The 21,292-nt window shown below is 42.2% G+C and overlaps 1 protein-coding gene across 3 annotated transcripts in view; it reads right to left on the minus strand.

Annotated features, from left to right (window-relative positions):
* SUFU (SUFU negative regulator of hedgehog signaling) overlaps positions 1-21,292 on the minus strand; it is an 85,391-nt gene that overhangs the window by 39,169 nt on the left and 24,930 nt on the right. For all 3 annotated transcript variants that reach the window (XM_062496087.1, XM_062496086.1, XM_062496088.1), the window contains exon 4: positions 1,798-1,940. In XM_062496087.1, the coding sequence (XP_062352071.1) occupies positions 1,798-1,940 (143 nt within the window). The remainder of the gene's footprint in view (positions 1-1,797; positions 1,941-21,292) is intronic.

Consider the following 21,292-nt stretch of genomic DNA (forward strand, 5'->3'; position numbering starts at 1 on the left):
ACTGGTTATATCTTACCCAGCACCATAAAGTAAAGCTGCTTACACACCACATAATCCACTTGTCACTGCAGGCAACTGCAGACTACTGCCTTCCTGTATAAAGCAGGATGTGTTTGCTTTTCAGGATAGGAGCCGCCACACTGAGCAATACCAGATGTCTCTCTAACAGCAGCTGAGATCAGCTGCTTCAAATGAAGGGGTGAAACACCCTTCAGCTGATAGCAGAAAGCAGTTTCTTCCTGCTGTATCAACTACTGGCTTGTACCTTTGAGCACAATTACTCACTCTGAGATGGAAAAATATTTTTAGCCATGGCTTATCTTCCTCAATACTCTTAAGTATTTTCCAACACTGATTTTTTGGTCAAAATCTGTTCAAGTAATGTTTTAACAGAAAAGAGGAAAACTGAAAACTTAAGTTCTGAAGAGCAGCAAGCAGAAGTGAAGGATGTGTTGTCTGCCATAGGCACTTATCTGCACTGATAGAGATCTGTGTGGAAAACCCTCATGTCAGCACGTACCCAACTCTGCACACCCTACCTCTCCTGCCCCTTGCAGAGTTCACTTTCTCAGGACCCAGCCCTTGGAGGTGCACTTCATCCCCACCCATCTTCCCAGCTTCCTCCACCAACAGCCTGAATCACCCCTGCTTCAGGACACCCCTCCCTGGGCCTTCACTCACTAATTACATACAAACAGCAAGACTCTAAACAGGAAATTATTTTGTGTTCATTCTTTGCTTTTTGTAATCATTCATCCTCATGGGTCAAAATAAATCCATAACAACAAGCATCAAACAAAGAGGAAAACCAAGTCAGCTGTATGTGTTGTGGAAGATTAGAGGCCAGGGGCCTCAGGATGCAGCAAGCTGACTGTTCTTTGATTCAGGACAGCTGGGCACTAAAGAAGAGATGAGGATTAACACTACTAGCTGGAGAGTCAGCCAGAGATTATCCTGCTTAGCTTGGCTCTCTCTCTCTCTCCTTCCAGGTCCCACAACTCACCTTGCACTAATTAATCTCACACCCACATTGTTTTTGTTGATAAAACATAGACATTTGGGCACTTCAGAAAAACCTTGCACAGCAGTTGTCTTGTGCAGGTTTGTGGTAGCAGAACTTCCTTTTATGTGTTGCAACTACAGCCAAAGATAAACAGGAGCAACTAGAAGCTTAAATTGTAAAACAGACACTTGCATTTTCCCACAGGATGGAAGCTTTTTCCACGGAGCATGAAGAAATCAGCAGTTGGCATAAACTATGCCACTCTTCCACTAAGGTTATTAACCCAATATGCAATTTAAAAATATCCAAAGCAGACCATATCTAAGAAGCATCACTCAGAAGGACTTTGGGAAAGCAAGCAAACCTGTTTGGCCACAGAAGCTCCCTATGCTGAACAGCAGAGTTAAATCACAAGAGATTTTTTAAATGTTTCTTTTGCAAAGCAAACCTGAACCTTTCTTAAACAGTAGATCAATACAGGAAAACTCAGCCTCTAAAGAATCTTTGTGTCAGTGCTGCAAGCTACATTTCTGCCATTGGAGCTCCAAGTTCTGCTCCAAACTTTTCTCTTCCAGGCCTTCAAACCAGGGGATCACTTACCAATATTACCATGGAATTAATTTCAATTTATCTTTACATTAGCCTTTAAAAGTGTTCCTTTTAACATTTTTTTCACTGTTCATGTTTGAAACTGAAGACAGGATAAAAAATATCTGAGTTACACAGCTCAGTGCAACATTAGCTGCTCTCCAAGCCCAGGAGGAGGCAGTCAGAGCCATCATGGCTGGGCATACCTGTAGGAAAGTAACGACCCCAAAAGGAGTCTGCACTGGCTGCATCTGGGGGTCTTCTGTCAGTAACATGTGCTGGATTCGAGATTCACTGTTGTCCAAAGGGCTGTGCCACGACACATGATCACCACTGCAAAAGGTGTTTTCTGCAAGAACAAGACACAGGAAATACTTAGTCTGTGAAGTCTGCTAGAACATTCCTTCTGCTGGCTGCTGCTCCTGACTGCTGCCTGGCAGGGACCTCCAGCCTGGACTGGGACAATCACTGGTGACTGCTCACAGTGACTGCCCCTGGCCAGCTCTGCTGAGCTTCCGAGCCACCTGAAACAGGAATGGAGTCTTATTGAGTGATCTGAATTCAAGCACTGATTTCAAAATTTCCCACTCCTGTGGCAAAAAAACACTGTCTTACTCTGATATTAAGCCAAATACAGGAATACGAGCAAATAAAATTAGCCTGTCTCTTATTTACTATTAGTCTCCTTTTGTGAGAGGGCACAGAAAGTCAGCAGGCCATACTGAATGCCACAGCAATTCACACTCTTAATTTGTCACATAGAAAATATTCTGAAATTTGAATTAAACACAAATACTACCCTGCTATATCTAATAAAAATTCTGCTGCCCAACTTGTGATAGTGCAAGTCAAAATCACTGTCTCTCCCAGTTTTCTGGGAAGCTTTGGTGAAGAATTATAATTAACATGTTTCTTCTTTCCCAAACAATGAGAAAACCAGTAGGCTATAAATTTCATTCTGTGTCAGAATAGACTGCATCAAAACAAGGCAAGCATTCCTTTCTTTTCCTCCCCTCCTGCTTAGAAAGACAAAACCCCAGATAATCCCATGTTCCACAGCTAGTGCATGCCAGTAGGCACACCAGAACCCATCTGTCTCATGCTGCCCCATCACAGGAAAGGCTAATGCTTGCTTTCTGAGTGAACTAGAAGTAAAACAACCAGCCATGACCACATTCACAACAATTAAAGCACACTCCATTTGCATGCAGTTCCTGGAGCATGTGTGGTAATGCTGCCTAGCTATCTGCTTTTATCTTGGGTCTTGTGCTTGTCCAAGCAGAGCTTTATTGTACATACAATGGAATCCACATTCTGCCTTCTGAGATAGGCATAGTGCCCCAGAGAAGAACTAAGTACTGCCTGCCTGCTTCCAAAGTCAGTGGTAGGTCCAGTGCCCCTCTCCTTGACCAAGCTCATCCATGAAGGCAGTCTGGGCTGCTGTCCTCACTGTGGTGTCTCCCAAGGTCACACTTAGAAATCAGCAGGAAAGGAGGCCTTGCCCACTGGAAGAGGACTAGGAATTCCAGTGCAGACTGGAAAATATTAGTGATTATTTGAGTTGCTGTCTGTCGAGCCTGGAGCATCTTCCATGCTAATTCAGATCCAATTCAGAGAGGTGCCCTCCCCATGGTTCTGGATTTTCACTTAACCTTTCCACATCACCTTCCAAACATATCGCAACTGGTCAACTCTTAAATATCTATAGGGCTAATAGATGAACATGGCAGCATCTGCAACAGCAAGATAAAATCTTCTTTGAATTGCCAGTAATTGCAATTTATTCCCAGTCACATTAAACACGACCACCAAGGTATTGGGTACTTGCACACCCATTGCAATAATTGCACATCAGGACTACCATGACAGCGAGCACAGACTCATGCAAGGGCAGCAAGGACGGGACAATTCACAGGAGCCCTCAGCAGCAGGCAGGTAAATTAATGAGTTCCCTCAGAATTCCTGTGGTTAATAACATTTGCAGTCCTCTCCCGGAGGAGGAGCTGCTGGCCTGCTCCTGGCTGTAATGTTGGGCAACTCAGAGCGTCTCCACTGGGTGTCCCCATTGGTGTGGGTTTGAACATCTATTACATATGTTTCTTCAGATGCATTTCCTGGACAGCTCATGTGATTAAGGATTAAAATAAACTCTAAATACTATAAGGAACTTGGCCTGGAAAATGAGGCATGTTACAGAAGTGCTGTGATAAGTAAGGGAATGCTTTCCTTAGTTAAAATTAGAAAAGAAAGAAAACATAGTGAATGCAAGCTGCTTCAAAGAGTTCATCGTTATGTACTCTAAATTACACGCTTCCAGCCCTTTGACTGGAAGGACTGGTTCAAATATTACTTTTCTTTTAGAATTGAGAAAACATAACCAGACAAAAATTATTTTTTAATATCAAAATCTGATTAAAGAAACAGCATTTAGAACGTTGCAAGGGATATCTTGTGATATTTTCTAAGTTAGACAAAATGTGCCTGATTAATTTTTTGTAAATGATAAAAGCCTCTCAGTCACAGTTTTCAGGGATGAAACAATGCCACAAAGAGCTTATTCTTGGGCCCTGTCTTTATACCACAACATTTTGCCCATCAAATGCTCACACAATTCTATGCTGATCGATCGCTGCGTTTCACTGTTGGTGCTGCTTCTCCTGGGAAAGCCCAGCCCGTTTGGAGCAGGTTTTCAAATGCAAATGTCTCTGCTGGAAACCCACCTGTTTATGTCCATGTGAACACTGAACACTTAGAAAATCTCCCTCTCCCTTGCATACACACGAACACCACAAAATTCACACTGACTACTCAATTAAATCACACCAAAAAAATCCCACAAATAACACGAAGCCAAATTAAAACCTGTGGGAGTTCAAGAAATTTGGAATTACACCCTGAAACCCAGCTTTCCACTTGCTGCATTGTCACCCATGTGGGATGTAAGATCAGCTCTTGTACAGAGACCATTGCAGCACTGAGAACAGCCTGAATTACATGACTTGTAGTCACAAAAACGAAGAAATTATAGAAACAAATGACTAGATAATCACCTTCTATTGCCTCATGCTGGAAATAGAGAGTATCCTCCCTTCCTACCTTTCACACTCATGTTTTCAAAACAGGACAGGGACAAGAACACCACAAGTGGATAAGCCTCATTTCCTTAGGTGACCACAGCAAAACCAACAGTCATCAGAAAAAGTTCCAGGACACGACCAGGTAATTGTCCAATCCATAGGACAGCAAAAGCAAAGAAATGGTGGCAAAGCACAGAAATTATCTAGCCGTTAACAGGAGAAATTAAAAGAAAGGAACTAAAAGAAAATACGTTAAAAAGTTAAATCCAAATTATTTTAGCCTGTGGATAAATCAGCAAATCCTCAGGAGTAAACTAAGGCTTTGATTTACTGTACACAAGCTGACTGCTGCTGAATACTTCTGCCTCGTGGTAAACCTGAGGCGGTTACACGTTCCCTCCATGACAAGATGAGCTAAGGTACCCAATCTGCCCTAGGATAAATTCATATCCTCCAGCAGTTACCATGGGAGCAAGGGATGTGTTGTAAATACACAGGCTTGCTCATGGTACCCTCTGGGACTCTTGCACCCTTCCTGCTTGGAAGAGGCACTAACTAACAAGCCTTAAACCTAACACAGCAAGGTGACTCATCCTCACAATTTTGAAACTGCAATTTCTTCTCCTGCAAGTTTATGTTTTAACAAAAAATACTGTCTTCTGTTCCTTTCTGGTGAGGACTGCCAATTCCATGAAATTCAGCTGCTTCATAGGAAGGTACTTATTTCATAAGAACTCAACAAGGAAATAATTGAAACATTTAAATTCAAACTTACTAATTTAGTTTGTAATTTATAATAGCAAATCTGAAGCCTCTCTCTAGCTCTACAAAAACGAAAAGTCTCTAAATCTGCCATAGACTAGCTCTTGTAGTATTCTATTATGCAAAAGCAGCGGTTATACCAGACCACTCTGTTAAGCCACCCATATTTTGAAGTCTTTAAAATGTCATTATCAATTTTCTTTTACAGCTCACATAAAGCAGGTGAGGTTCCTTCATGCAGCAACAGTCATAATTCAGCTGCACAATCTCTCCTAACTTTACTATGCAACTGCTCTGTAATGAGAACTGGGGAAATAACTCAGAGGGAACCGTTCCACTGTAGACTAGTATATTTTCTTTGTCTAACATTGCTCATGTATTTTCTTGGAGTGCATTCCCCCTCCCTCCTTTAATTTGACTAAATATAGCTGTTGCCTAAAGAAATAAAACTAAGTCTTATTCTTGGCTTTGTGATGTTTTATAAACAGTATAATGCATACAATCTACACTCAAGTGGTGTTACCTAGCTCTAGAGAGAAACATAGATTACTTCCCACCGTATTTTCAATTTCTTTCTTAAACCTGCCAGCTTTCCATGTATGGGATCCTGCCAGGAGTCCTTACTCCCTTAACTGCCACAGGGAGTAAATTGAAAAGGAAAGCAAACTTAAGAGGAGTACCAGGAGCTAAGAGAGAGTTCCATCCTAAAAGCAGCCCCAGACTGAAAGTGAGTCAGGGAACATCTCCAGTGACCTGGCTACCCCGCACCCAGAGCAGATGGCAAACACTCTTTGAGAGTTTGGGAGTCTAGTATCTTCTCTTGTAAGTGCATTGGCAACACGAGGAGGAGCTGATGCTGTTCCACCAGCAAGAAGACAGCAAGGCACTTTTAAGCTTTTCTCCTATCCATGCAGGCTCCTGTCTCTAGGCTGTCTGGCTCCAAGGCAGTTCAAATTGCACCACCCTCGTTCAACCAGAGGCCAGAAACTCACCCCTTATGACATGGTCCTGCCATGTAATTCTTGAGATAAATTTTAAAATTAGAAGAACAGGTTTGCAGCCTGACCGTTCCTCTGTATCTCTTCTAAGACACCTCTTCCTTCCAAATGCCAGCTAAAATCAGCAACAGAGAGGTTAAACTGTACTGAGTAATCAGCCAGACAAATCCACCTGGACAGTGTGTTACAGGTTAGAAGTTGATACAGCACAGATTAGGGGAAGCCCTAAGTACACTACTACATGTGCTTGGTGTTGGGAAAACAGCCACTCTAGACTCATATCCTTCAAGAGCATGATTCTGTTCCTTCTATTTCTGGGGAAAGCCGGGCCATCATTACATGGTCACTTTATCTGGGACATGCAAGGTGATGCTGAAAGAAACAGTCTTGCCTGTCCTCTCCGAAAGCAGGGCTACCTGGATCCTCCCCTCAGAGTAGTGATGTTACTTAGCTATGCTAATACAATGCTTGGCAATTCTCTGCTACCTTGGTCTAAAAATAAGCCAAAAATCCAACCAAAACAAAAATAAAACCCAAAAAAACCCAATAAACTTGCATCAGCATGTGGCACTGGGGATGCCAGCACACAAACAAGATGACCACATCCCTCACACCACCCAGACCTACACTATCCACAGCACTCAGCAGTGTGAAAACTGGCTGCTCTAAGGGCTGCAAACCTACGTTTTGACTCTGAGATCTCAGCTAAACTGCAGGCAGCGAGTCACAGATGTCAGCCTGCATAACTCAGAGAAATTGTGTATTTGAGGGCAAAGAAGGATTTTAACTCCATGACTTATGGGTGCAGGAATGTTAAAAAGGCCCCCAGTGAGTTCCTGACTAGCATGACAGTGATGCAGCCAGACATTTAAATTGAATGCAGCTTATCCAATACTTACAGAAACAACGTAATTTATTGCATTGCCATTACCCCATGCATGGTCTGTATAATTTATTATATAAATGCATTTTCTCCAACACATTTTTAATATTCAGTCTGGCTTTGTTAAAAAAAAAGTTATCTGGCAATCTGTCACAAATAAGATTTGATGCTGTTTTTCAGTACCATTTTGCAGACCAAACAGCTAGAATTAATTGGGAGAAACTAAGGTTAAACACAGAATCCAATGCCGAAATGTAATAGCTATAATTTTCACCAGACCTACTTAATATATTTTTAACTAGCTCAATAATAAATACAAGCATACATGCAAAGATGTTAGCTATAATAAATCGATATAAAAGCTAAAGATGAAAGTTGTGCCTAAGTACCTCAAAGTAATACTGTTATTGCAACTTGTTATATGGATGAAATTTTTTTAAAAAAGAGCATAAGACTTTATTCAGACTCATTTACCAGCCACATTAAACTCGGGTAATTAATGCTAAATTCAGTCTCAAGTTTAGTTTCCTAACCTACAAAGAACTGCACACATGGATTGGTAAAGGGAAAAAACCAATATATAAACAAAAAGAATATAATCTGTGGGGCCCACTGGCAGTTAGTTTATAGTTTTGTTTTCAAGTCAAGATTAACATGTTTTAAGAATATACAATGAATTAGCAGAATCCAAGCTGTGATATATTTGCACTATGTTTAAAAAATGCTTTTCCTCTCTGTTTTTCTTTTTCAGTTTAGTTTTGCTGCCCCTTATCTCCTGCCTTGAAAACAGGAACTGCCCCAGCCCTGGAACCCCAAAGAGGTGCAAATTCACACAATGCTGCTGGCTGCTGCAGACATGCAGCATAGAGAAGATCCCTCAGGAAGAATTAAATCCCAGGAATACAATTAAACAATAGCTCTACTGCAGGGATTCAAATTGGGCTTTTAGAAACAAGGGGCCCAAGCAAAAGGTTCTTTAAAAAAAAAAAATAGCAGGGGAAAAAAACAGATTATCAGTACTATAAGAATTGCTTGACCTCTGAGGTTTGAAGACAGTTTCAGAAAGCAGAGAAATGTGATGCAGATTATTTTTTTAAATTACTCTGCAGGTTGAAAATACAAAATTGATTATTGCAGAGCTTCAGGGTGTTAAGTCCGCAAAATTAACAACCCTCTCAAAAGAGCCCAATCAATTTATGCGAACACATATAAACTTACTTGATAATTTAATTCTTTGAACTGAAAGCCCAGTGAAGAGCCTCCCACACCTTCCCAGGGCACATCACCAGCAGGGCAATTTAATTCCTCACTTATCCATGTTCTGCTTAGGGTCATCACTACTACTGGCAGTGGGATGATGGAAAATGTGTCTCACTGTACTGCAGCTTCCACCAATGGAGATGCAAATACTGCTTTTCTTAACATAAAGCTCCCAGACACATAGATGCCTTCTGCAACATTGCAGAGCGCAGTATTACAGCAAAACAAAACAAAATTAAATGCTATTGTACAAAAACCAATTTGGTTCAGTGCCTCCTCTATGCCCTGTTTTCCAAGATTTCTTTCCATCCCTTACAGATCTACGTAACTGGCTTGCTCCTTCTCCCTGCCCCATGCTACGTGTGTATACAATTTCAATGACTGCAAACTCTGGGAATTTTTCACACAGGCTCCCAGCAAGTGACTCCAGTGCCCAGGGCACGCTCCCACCCTCTGCAAGTGGTGGGCCCCCTGTCCTCTCCCTGACTCTGTACAGCCTGCTCCACCACCTACCTCCTCCCACACTTTCTTTCCTCCCCACAACTCCATTCAGCTCCTCCACTCTGTTCTCCTCAGGCTTTTGCAGCCCTTGCAGTCAGCAGAACCAGGAGCTGGCACATTCATTGTGTCTGGCGTTCCCTTTGCATAAGCACTATCCATGGCAGGTTACAGCTTTCATTTTGCTTTTGCAACAACACAGTTCTCACCCATCTACAGATTTATTTGCATGGCTCCCTCCTCCAGAAAGGGGAAGCTGGAAGAAGGCAGGGCAGCTTGAAAGGACTTAGCTGGCATTGTTGAGTATGACAGAAAATGAACACAGGTGTCAGTTGCTCCTTCTCAGTCCCACAGAAGTTTGCTGCTCCAAGCTCTTGCTCCTCTATACCTTATCACTCAGACCCATCGCCCTTGGGTGCTGCAAGGTTGGGGTGCTTTCACCTCCCCCAGTCTTCCTTCTACTTTCTCCATCCTCCTATTCCAGCAACCACAAGAGAGCAGGAGTGATGCACTTGCTGAATTCTGAGCTCCAGGTCAAGCAAGAGACCCTTCCACCTCTGCCCAGTTGCACTGCTACCAGTTTTCTGCATCCTACACCTGAAGGAGACACATTTTGCAGCACCCCTTTAAAGGGTGGTAGTTACATCATCAACAGTTTCAAAAAGTGAATAGCCTCAGGATGGGGTGGAGGCCCAGGAACCAGAAAGGATATTATACAGCAGGATCTCCTGCCAAATAAGATCTCAGCTCAAAACAGGTATTTAATAACAGTTTATTTACAGATCATGTGGCCCCATATGACTAGTCAGAAGAGACACTTGCCTGTCATTTAAGAACCTTATCCTGTGTTCTGGCACAGGAAAGCCAGAATGTTTTACAGTTACCTGAACTTTTCCCAGCCAGGTACAACTAGAACAAAGACTGGTGAACATTAAATGTCCTCAGTGAGGGGATAGAACTGCAGCAGGTAAGAAAAGCTTTTTTCCTTGTTGATGGACCTCCTACATACTTGCACATGTGCAGGCCACTGAGAAGGGTGGATACTTCGATAGACCCATGAGCACCGTAAGCCTGTAAAGTCACTTGTAATCTTTCCCTAGATACGTATTTATAGGACATTTCTGTTGCAGAGCTTTCAGGGAGCTTGAAGAGGAAGCAAAGGCAGTATCTGCCTCTGAAGAAACTAAAGAACATGCAAGCAGCTTCTTTTAATAGCCTTCACAGCACAGACATCTGACAGAGAATGTTAAACTGCACCAGGGCACCACTTTTAGCAAAATTATTTAAGAAATGGCAAGAAAGGGGAAATTAGCTGTGAGAAAACATCCACAAAGTTATCACATCTCAACTCTTTCATAAAAAGGTTCTAATTACTGAGACTTTAGCTCTGGGACTTGTAATGGACAAGAGGGCAGAGGTCTTCAAGAGAGTATTGTGTCATTTCTCTCAGTGGTTGATTATTTTTCCTTAAATTTTCAGGAATTTAAAGCTTGCACAGGCCAAACTTTTGTCTTGCTTTGGCAAAGCTAGAGGCCAAAGGGCAGGAAACGGAAACTCTGCATGCACACATACTTGCATAAAATAGTTACAAATTGAGCTCTATCAACCCATTACAGTACTGCAAGAGAAACACACTTATTCCCAGAATTGTATTTATGGTTCAAATGCATAATAGAAAGTCTGTTAATAGAGCATTTTTGAAACAACATCCCACGTGTGTCTGAGAAGACTCCTTTAAGCCCCTAATTTTAAATGAAAAAGCACAAGAGTCCACTTCCCTGAGGTTCTGGGCTGCCCACAGCCTCTGAATATACTCTCCCAGTTTCTCTTTCCCACCAAGAACAAAACACTTCCCCTGCTGTGCCCATTTGCTGCCTCCTGGCTGAGCAGGCCACTGCAAAGGATCTTTAGCTCTGAGGCTGTCAGAAGACAGTCTGTAATGAGCTCTGCACACTGCCACTCTCACAGGCAGAGTGGGTTAGTCAGAAAGCACAGTTTGAGCACCACTTGCTGCACAGATCTTCAATAGAATGTGTAAGAAGGTTGATATGTAACAGTGAACCCAACTTCCAGCTCTGCAGTTCATCTGCAGTTACTTTACTCTGCAGTTTTATCTAACATGGGCTTGGCAGCCATCAAGGGAAAACACAGTTCTTTTCAGAAGGCTACTCAGTATGTGTAACCTTCAAACTCTCCTCTGTGCATCCCAAACAATTGCACACAGGCAGTGAGAGAGGATGCTCTTGCAACTGCAGAACAATCCCTCTGTGTTGTTGCTTTCAGCTCCTCCATAAGAGGAGGCAATAATATTCTCTGCAGAAGCTTTTAACTGCTAAAGCGGCTGCTTCCGTTTCCCAGGAAAGGCGGGTGGGACAAAGACCTCATATATGAGAGGCCAAAGGACCTCACACCAGCAGGAGGGGGAGTTTCCTGCCTTCCCTGTGCTGTTTCCTTTGTCCTGCATTCCTCCTTCAGTACAGGGGACAGAGCCTTTATCCAAGGCTGGGCTGACCATGTGCAGCTTCTCCTCTGCTCCCTTTATCCCAGGGTTAACAGATATTCTTCCTCACAGAGCTTGGTGGTTTCTAATATGTGGGCTCCTCCTCACTCTCCTACAGCGGGAATGCTCTGGGTAGGATGGAAGAAAAGGCTTCCTGCAGAAATCTCGGCTCCCCTCCACTTTGGGCAGAAAACATCAGCCAGATGAATCCTGATCTTGAACTGCAGCCACTCTGGATAAACACCTGCTAGGGGCCAGCATGCAGGCATCCCTGGGCGTGGAGCCTGCTGGTTGTCCCTGTGCCACCTGGGCTGCTGCAGCAGCCCTGCAGAGATGCATCACACAGCTTCCTCCAGGTCTCCGTGCCAGCTTCTTCCCTCCCTCTCCCAGTAGCAGCCCACCTGCAATATGAAGGCTAAAACAACTTGTGCATTTCTAAGTATAAGTATGGATCAAAGTTACAAGTCTTGCTGCTCTTTCCATCCCTAACCCTCTGGGAGCAACATCAGGGCACATGGACTGATGTAAAACACAGAGAGAAGACAAATTTCCCACCCGTCTTTTGTTTTTCCTTTTTTTAAAGAAACCAACTGAATGAACTCTACTGAACAGCTGAAAAACAACAAGCCAAGTTCAGTTCCCAAGCAGGAACAGGACATGAGTTGACAGAATTAAAAGGGACAGCATCAGTTGAAATCTCGCCAACTCAAACTGGGCCTAAACCTACTTTATCTAAATTGCAGTAGCAGCTACAAACAAGCCTTCTCTTTCAGGCAGCAGTGAGATCCCTCACTTACTGCCTGGAAATACTGTGTAATCAGTAAAGCAGTCTAAGGGAAGACAGCTTTCCTTCTATTTCAACAAAGTCTTTTACAAGCAACAAAGGTTTTCTGTGCCCCTGCTCCTGGCAAAGTCTCTCCATGCCTTAGTGTGAACCTATCCTTTGGGGCTGGAGAAGGTCAGAGACCTGTTCCCAGCCAAGAACTAGAAGTTGTAAAGACAACAGTGACTTCCACATCAAGACACAGAAAAACACATGAATCCAGAGAAACTGCAGGAGAGGGAAAAAAAAACCCAAACTGTGGGAGGTTAGGGAGGTAGAGAAGAAAATAATTTATACTATATAACTAGCTTAATGACAGCGTAAGACTTAGACCTCTCATCCTCCAAGTAAAATGAGAGTACAGGTGTCCTTGGAAACTCCTGGATTTCAGTCATGCTTTCCTACTGCTGCACTTCTGACTGGGAGGAGTCTCATGCCTGCTTCACAACACCCGTGCCAATGAAGTGAAAGGCAAGGTCACTCAGCAGTGGTGCTGGTCCCTTCCTCTCATGTTCCTGGGAAATCACCCTGAAATTTTCAAACCTGGCCAAAGGGCTGCAGGGGCTTTTCTATACTGCAGCTGAATGTGCGGGGAAGAGATTCTCTAGTGTTGCCCAAGGTCCAGAAAATCACAAACAAAGGTCAGAAAGATGCTACTCACTAAAACCATAACAATCAGCAAAAAAATGGCCAGCTTATCCCATCAGTGGCTGATGAAGTGACAGTGCTCCAAGGCAAAAAGCAGGACTGAGCCTGGCACTGGGGTGCCTCCAGTATTACAAAGGGGCAACACCCTTCCCACTGGAAACAGGAAGACAAGTCAATGTAATCACACAAAATCTAAGGCCATGCAACTCCCTTTGTGCTGCCAGGAAGAACAAGCACACCACACACATGGTGGCATTCACAGCTGTGTCCCTTCTCTGTGCCCTCTCCCAGTTTACCAGCCACACCTGAAACCGGTGTGATCAAGAGAGGAAGGACAGGCCACCAGCTGCATGCTAGTTCACAGCCAGGGACACCTCAGCCATGGCCAAGGCCACTGCAAAGCTGCTGTCCAAGGACTGGCAAGCCTGTGCCTCTGCACTCACCCCCAAAAGAGAGCTGGGTGTATCCCTGCCTTACAAGTGAGAATAAAAGCATTGGATTCTGGAGGTCCCAACAGTTATACAAACTGACCAAACAATATTAAGCCTTGCAAGCCTGCAGAGGGGACCTGCATTAATTTAACCAAGGGAACCCAGATCTACAATGGCGAGCAAAAAGGGCCAGGTCTATCTTCAGCCAGCACTTGGCTGCAATGTCTTTCAAGACAATTTACAAGAGTTACATCTAGCAAGTCTGCTGCCAACAACTTCAGCACTGCCATCCAGCTCCAGAGGAAGCCAGCTACAGGTTAGGGACTGAAGCACGAGCTTGGCAGCTGCCTGTCGTGCCCAGCTCCTCAGCCAACCACTCTGCACACCAGTAACTGGTTTGTTTCATCAGCTAGCACATCATTTGGTACCACTCACAGCACGTACATCCCAGCTGGAAGCTAGGGGATGTGACAAGGCTGGCTTAGGAGATGGGGGGAGGGATGGGAAGTATTGGGGAGGTGAGCTCAAAGGCAGCAGTATGGGAGAAGGGGATTTATTGCAGCAGTGAAGGACACAGTGCACAAAAACGCAAAGGACGAGGCTCAATCTGAGCTGCTGCTCACAGAACAGCTTGTTTTATGGGAAGCATCTAAGAGGAATTAGGCTAAAACCCAACCAATTTCTCATGGACCGCTGAATAACTATCATATGATGAGAGCTTTTGGCCATGACAAACTTGGGTTAAATTGGAACCAGTGACTTAATGTTTCCATACCCCTTCGCAGAATAAAGGCACGCAGCCCCTGCACACTTGGTTGAGTCCTGTTCACCTACAGCAATTTACTGTGCTACAATTTCAGCACTCACACAGCAGAGTTCACTGCATAACAGGTTCTGCTGAATTGAAATTGATGTTGATTTATACTTCTTTGTAGAGCTAAAAAATGCAGTTAATCTCCATACAATTTTAATCTAAAATCCTGGAATACTAGAGAGGAGACAGGGCCAGCTCTACACTGGAAACGGGTCAATATTATAAACAGATGATAGAAAAAAAAATATATATATATTTTACAGAGCCATAGCAACCAGAAGAGAATAATAAATCAGCCTGGGGCTGGAAAAAAAAAAAAAAAGATAAGGGCACAGTCAGGGAAAAATGTGTATGAATTACTGGCAGATTTTATTTGGCTTTAGTCATCCTCCTGGGAAGAAATAAACAGCAAACAAGCCAGAGAAGCTTCATTGGTATTCAAGGAAGCAAGGAGTTTGTTTTAGGTTTAGAGTTTGGTTGCTTGTTTTGGTTTTTTCCTTTTTACACACAGAAATTGTCCTGTGTCAAGAATGTTTGAAAACATGTTGGCAAGCAAAGAGTCACTGAAGCTACTACACTGAAGCTTTCTAGACCACAGGAGATGTGAAGATGAGGCCTGGTGGTTGGTATCTGCTGGCTAATGGCTGCAGGTCTGTGACCCCCACCAGATCCCTTAATCCCACTGAGCCCCACTTCCAGTGTCAGAGTCATAGTGCCTGTCAAACACAAAAAACCTCCATGACTCAGACTAAACTAACTTGATTCAGGTGAAAACTGCTAAATAAAAAGAGTGCATCTACACCTGCAGCCTTCACAACTTCCATAATCACCCTTGTTTAAACAAAGGTGAAACTGCAGCAGAGAGATGGCCCCAAACCGATGTACTGGGATATCATGCACATGGCAGGAATTGTGTGTCCTTTAAACTAGAGACAAGTTGTCATAAAATAATTTCTACCTGAAGAAAGCACATGTCAGAAATTACTAAGGAAGGCTACATGTACCTCATATTGGGCTTGCTTTTCAGCCTATCTGCCAAAGGCTTGTGCAGCTGTGCTGCCTTGGTGACTTTCATGCAACAGGACCATCCTTCTTTCCAGGGGAGACTTTCAGAAACTGATCCATGGACTTGAATCATGACAGAGGACAGAAACTCACAGATACTAAATTCCTACAGGTTTCACAGAAATAACAGATATATTCCATATCCTCTTCTCTGAAAAGGGGATCCTTCACCACAACAGTGCAAAGGGGTGTTTGTGGGGAAAAAAAATCCACAAACTAAATCAGCTATAGTCAGTTTGGTTGTTGCTTTGATATGCTGTTATCAACATGTGTAACTTCTCATGTACCTACTGGAATTGGTTCTGTCCAATCCACTTTTCAGAAGTAATAAGTTTTCTAAGGAAAATTTAATAGAAGTTGCTTCTGAAGCACTCAGCTGAAATCTACACAAAATTGCTACTGAAAAGTTGCATCTTGTATCCTTACTTTCTTTGACTGCACATTTTGTTATTACTGTTTTGCAGTACCCAGGATGCAAAGAGCTTCCTACTACTGGCTAGTCAAAGGTAAAATATTAAAATTCAACTTTTCAATTAGTTGAGACATCAAACTCACATTTAAATATCTTCCAGTGCACTAGTCATCAGGAGACTACAAGAAAAGATAAATTGCATATTTATGGAATAAAAAAAAAAAAAAATCACTTTTAGAAGACCTGAAAAGAATACTTAGTCATTCATGACATATTTATAATAATAAATGAGACTGAGAAGGCTCCTACTCTGCCTTTGCCTAAAGGATCAACTCTACCTGAAAAATATCCATGAAAGAACAGTTTGACTTGTTCTCAAAGATATGCAGCAATACGGAATGTGCCACTATCCAAAAGTACCACTGCACTTCCCCTTTGGAAGCTCTCCTAATAAATCCTAAAAACCTATAAACCCTAAAGCCTATTTTGTAGAAATTTTAGTAGTTAAATTACAGAATTGTTAGTCTCTCCTATCCCTAGAAGGCTCATGAAAAATGTATTTATTACTTTATTCTTTACAGCAACCTTTTGCATATTTGAAGACTGTTCTCACATCTTCCATTTTCTCCTCCCTAGACTAAATAAATGTAACTCTTTTGATCATTCCTTCACAGGTCATATTTTCTGGATCTCTGGATCATTCTTAGTGCTTTCCTGTAGTCTCCCTCTAACTGGGATGCATGTGACTTGAAGCTTTTTGCCCAAAATGAAATACAATGTCCTCACTCTCCCTTGCAGTATAGGACCCAAGCACATGCAATACACAGAACACTTCTATTTATACATCAGAATAATTTCACTTCTATTCTCTCAGCATGAAGAGCGTGTTGGTTTAGGCATAGCTCATTGGTAATAGTAACTCCAAATAGTTTTCTTCTCCTTTCAGAACTGCTGCTTTCCCCCAGTGGATTGCACTGTATTATTCCTGTGTCAGGAGAGAATCTTGCAACCTGTTGTGCCTCCCTGCCCTTAGTGCACACCAGTACTTCCCAGCTCTACCCATGTTTGTGGTTGATGACAACACACTGACAATTACTCAGTCTAAATATCCAACCAGTATTGCAGTCCCCTTCTTTACCTTTTACCAAGATCATTTATGTCCTCAGCTCATTCACACACTTGCGGGGACAATGTAAAAAGTCTCAGTAGTATCAAGGTAACCAACATTCACTGCTGCCTATGGTACCTGTAACTTACTTTCTTCTGATTTATTGTTGATAAATCCCTGCTGGAACATCCATTATTCTGTGGATGACTTTTGGATGGTTTGTTTCTTAAGACCTGAAATCTGACTGATCAATTAGAAACTTTTTTTTTTCCCATTTTGGGGGGATTGTGTTGGGTTTGATACAGGTTCTTAAATGGGACGTGAAGAACAGCATTTGCCAATTTTCCAGTGTCCTATGATGCTACTTGTCTCCCATAAACCAGCAGGGGCTCAGCCTGCCCATGCTGATATGTTCTGGGGTAAATGTCATCAAGCTCAGCCAACCTACAAACTTCCAATTAATGGACATCCTCTTAATATTTCTGGCTCATTCCCCACTACAACTCACGCATTGTGGAGAATATGACCATGACATATGCCACACCATTATCTTTAGGCTTTATGCATGATGAGTTTTCATGAAAATTTCTCCAAACCTGTATGTGACAGCTGCAGATGTTTTCTTTCAGGCTAAAAACATGGAAGCAGCAAGAGCTCATACACCACGTACTTGTTTTAATGCTATGTCAATTTACTGTCTTCATGACACATATCAGACCCTTAAAAACAACATAAATTTACTCTAAAGAGGAAAAAAAAAAAAGCAGATTTTAATTTTGGGAAAACACAAACCTTAGTCCCCCCTGTAGTGATCAAGGGTCTTAATACTGTAGTACATAAAGAGTTAACAATTATAGTAAGCTCTGGATAAGGTTTCTGTAGGAAGAGTGTTTCTTCCTTTTAATTTGAATTGAAGTATAAATTTGTTCTACCATGAGATATCTGCAGTACACCCATGAACCATGACAAGCTAAGGTCATAGAATTGTACAAAGTTTCATTTTCAAGGTTTGGGGATTTTTTAAAATGAACAGAGATGTAATTTGTGGTTATGGTCAAACAGCAATAAAATTAAGAACAGATAAAGCCACAAATAAAACTTTTTGAGACTTGAAAGCTTGGTTTTGTTGAAGGAGGGCAAGTACTGCCCTTTAATGAAAAGCACCAAGTGCTTTTTACAGTGAACAGAGAAGCCGAAGCTGAAAGAGGTCTGAAATTCAGTGCAGAAGATTGCTTTTCTAAAGCACTGCCCACAGTGCAAGAGAGAGAGAGAGAGAGAGAGAGAGAAACAAAGGAATGCAACATTCATTTGCCTGAAAGTGTTTGTTAAAAAAAATACATCATTTGCAATGGGACATGCTTTCCAATTGCAATACACAGGAATAATATTTAGGACAGCAGTAGCTGCTAGGTGAATATTCAACTATTCAACTCAGTCATTACCACCTGAAAATGCTCTGGCTCAGCAGGAGTATAACTACACTTTTTCTCCCCCAGCTTCAACTGGACTCAGGAGAGCACCTCTCTGATAACTAAAAAGTTGGCTTTTATCAAGAGATAAGAATGTAGCTCTCAGTACAGCTTTCAGAGTAAACAATTTTCTGACACGCGAAAGTGCTGGGAGCCTATCCAAAATGTTTCTGCCAATTTTATTTTTTTCCTTGCCTCTTGTTCAGGGTGGGCTCATAAGCTTTTTAAAGTTGTTTTGGTTCATCAAATGTTTTTAAGGCTACTTCAGAGTATTAAAGAAGCACCACAGATTTTTCTTCTTTTCAAACAGCTGACGAGGACAAGATCAAGGTACATACACCAGAGTTAAACAACACTTATCAGAGTTTCATTTGACAAATGCTCTAAGCACTGCAGTCAGAAAGAACCTGAGCAAAAAGAAACCTTTCATCACATAAAACAATGCTGTCATGCCACAGCCTGCTTCATGCCCAAGGACTTCAGAGGAACCAACCCTTCAAATACTTCACAGTGTAACGGTTTCAATATCTGAACAGAGAAGTCCTGTAGAAGAACAAGAAAAAACAGCAGAAGCTCACTTGGCTCTGCAGAGAGAATGTCAAACTGGGGGAAACTCTACTAGACAGAAAAGAAAGTAACACTGCTGAAAACTGGGTGCCTGATCACCCAGGAGTGACATAAGGAGAACACAGGAACTGCTCTGGACACTGCCATCCTGAGAGAAGTCAGCTCATGGGACTACAACAAAACAAAGCAGGACATGTCAGATACAGCAGAAGTACTCGGGACTCTGCAGACCAATGGAGCGAGAGATCTTTGACTAATTAGAAAATTACTGCATCTAGCTGTGATCAACTGGCATTGCCCTGAAAGATCAAGAAGAAACATGATAAAGTAGGCCCCATTACAAGTCTTACTTATAAATGCACCATCTTGTCAGGATTAACATTATGTCTATTATTAACCAGATGATTTTAGCCTGAGAAAATTCTTTTCAAGAAGAGACATGTGATAATCAAATTCGTACTAAAATAAAACTAGAGCTTATTCACTTGTTGCAACAGCATACAGATTCCTTTTAAACAAGGCAAGGAACGGTTGGTGACAGCCAGTCACAACACACAGCTGCTTGCTGAAGAGCATGAAGCAGCATGGAAAAAACTGCCCAAAATCCAACACTTCTGTAATATTTTAAGGGGCACTTGCAGGTCTCTTGTCCAGCCTCCCCATTTGAAGTGGAGTCACCACCAATGCTAGATACAGGGCCAACTTACCTTTGTTGAGCTAAGTCCTGAACATTTCCAGGAATGGAGTTCCAGCACCTCTGTTATAAACCACTGCTTGTCCTTTGCTACTCTCCTTGTGAGCAAGTTTTTCTTGAAGCTTTTTCAGGGCCTCCCATACTGCAATTCAGAAGTGTAGCCCTTTGATGTACTATCTAGGGCTTGACCCCACAATCTTTTAACTACTCTCCCTACATCTGCAGGCTCCAATTAGATCACCCTGCACATTCTCTTCCCAGGCTAAACTGGCTCTGGTCCCTCCAGCTTCTCTTCCCTCAGCTTCTCTTCTAGGGATTACATGCCCTAGAACCCTGACCACCTTGATCATTCTCCATTTTTTCAATATCGCTTAAGGGCCCAAAATAGGACAAAAATATCTTAAGCAAGACCTTCCCAGTGCCATGCCAAAGAGATAACTTCCCTCTATCTGCTGCTCATGCTTTTCCTAAGGTAACCCAGCATGTGGTTCACTCACTGTATGATGAGTGTGGTACTGGCTCACACCCAATAGTCAAACAAAAAAGTAAATTTATGATTCATACACTGTTGTTTTTCATATGGCAAACTGAAAACTAAACACCCAGAGGGGCTAGAATCCATCAGCATGAGTTTGAGTGTGCCTTTAAAGAGTCATGGTGGATATAAAATAAAAACCAGCATGGATAAGCAGAACATAATACTGGAGGGTGGCTCATGCCAGATTGATAAGCATGGGCACAACCACTCTTTTCATTCTAAGAACAGTTCTTTGACATCAAAAAATGGGACTGCATTATTGCAGGAACCAAACAAGGGAAGTCTCTGCCCTGACTGCCAGTTTAGTCACCAAGAAGTCTGCCCTAAAGCACCCTTTCAAATCCCATTTCATTCTGCAGACCCAAGAAAAGACAGTGACCAACAAGCAACTTCTATGAGAAGTAGTCTGGACTAGGAAATTGAAAATGTTCCAAATGGGATGTAGGATATTTAGTATAAGTTAACACATATATGACTTTATATCTAAGAGGGAGACTTTAAACTTAAATCTTTCTTCAAACCCTGCAATTCATTGCACAGAAAACATAAGTATGAATTCATCACTGCATGGTCAGTATCATAAAGGTGCTGTGCAGTGCAATTTAGGCAAGATGGGAATCTCAAACAATGACAGTAACAGAGATTTAGATGCTTAACAGTTGCAAAAAACAAGACAGAAAGGTGAAAAAAAATTTTGATGGCAACTAGGGAAGACAGCCACACAGCAAAGGTTACAGAAAGACAAGCATTAATCTGGGTTGGCACCGAACTATGTCCACCAATATTTAGAAAAATACCCACATGATTGCCAGTTCCTCAGATTTGTTACAGATGTTAGCAGAGCAATCCTGTTCTTAACCCAGACCTTTTCCCTTTGTGACTCAGCCAGCTGACTGAAAACCATCAGCAGAATCAGAAGTTACTGAGCAATTTATGAACTAGTACAGGAGATACCAAAAGCTACAAATTCAATAATCATTGATTTAGAAGGTACTTTACCTGTAGAGGACCTCAAATTAGGTTAAAAAATGTTCTTTAAATATTTTCATTCAGATCTTGTGATGCTGGAAAGTGTCTTTCAAGTACATTAGCCATCAGTCATTCCACAGGTTTACATGTGATGACACTAAAATAACATTCAATCTATTGATCTA

Source organism: Cinclus cinclus, chromosome 7 (genome assembly GCF_963662255.1).
Source record: "Cinclus cinclus chromosome 7, bCinCin1.1, whole genome shotgun sequence".
NCBI lineage: Eukaryota > Metazoa > Chordata > Aves > Passeriformes > Cinclidae > Cinclus > Cinclus cinclus.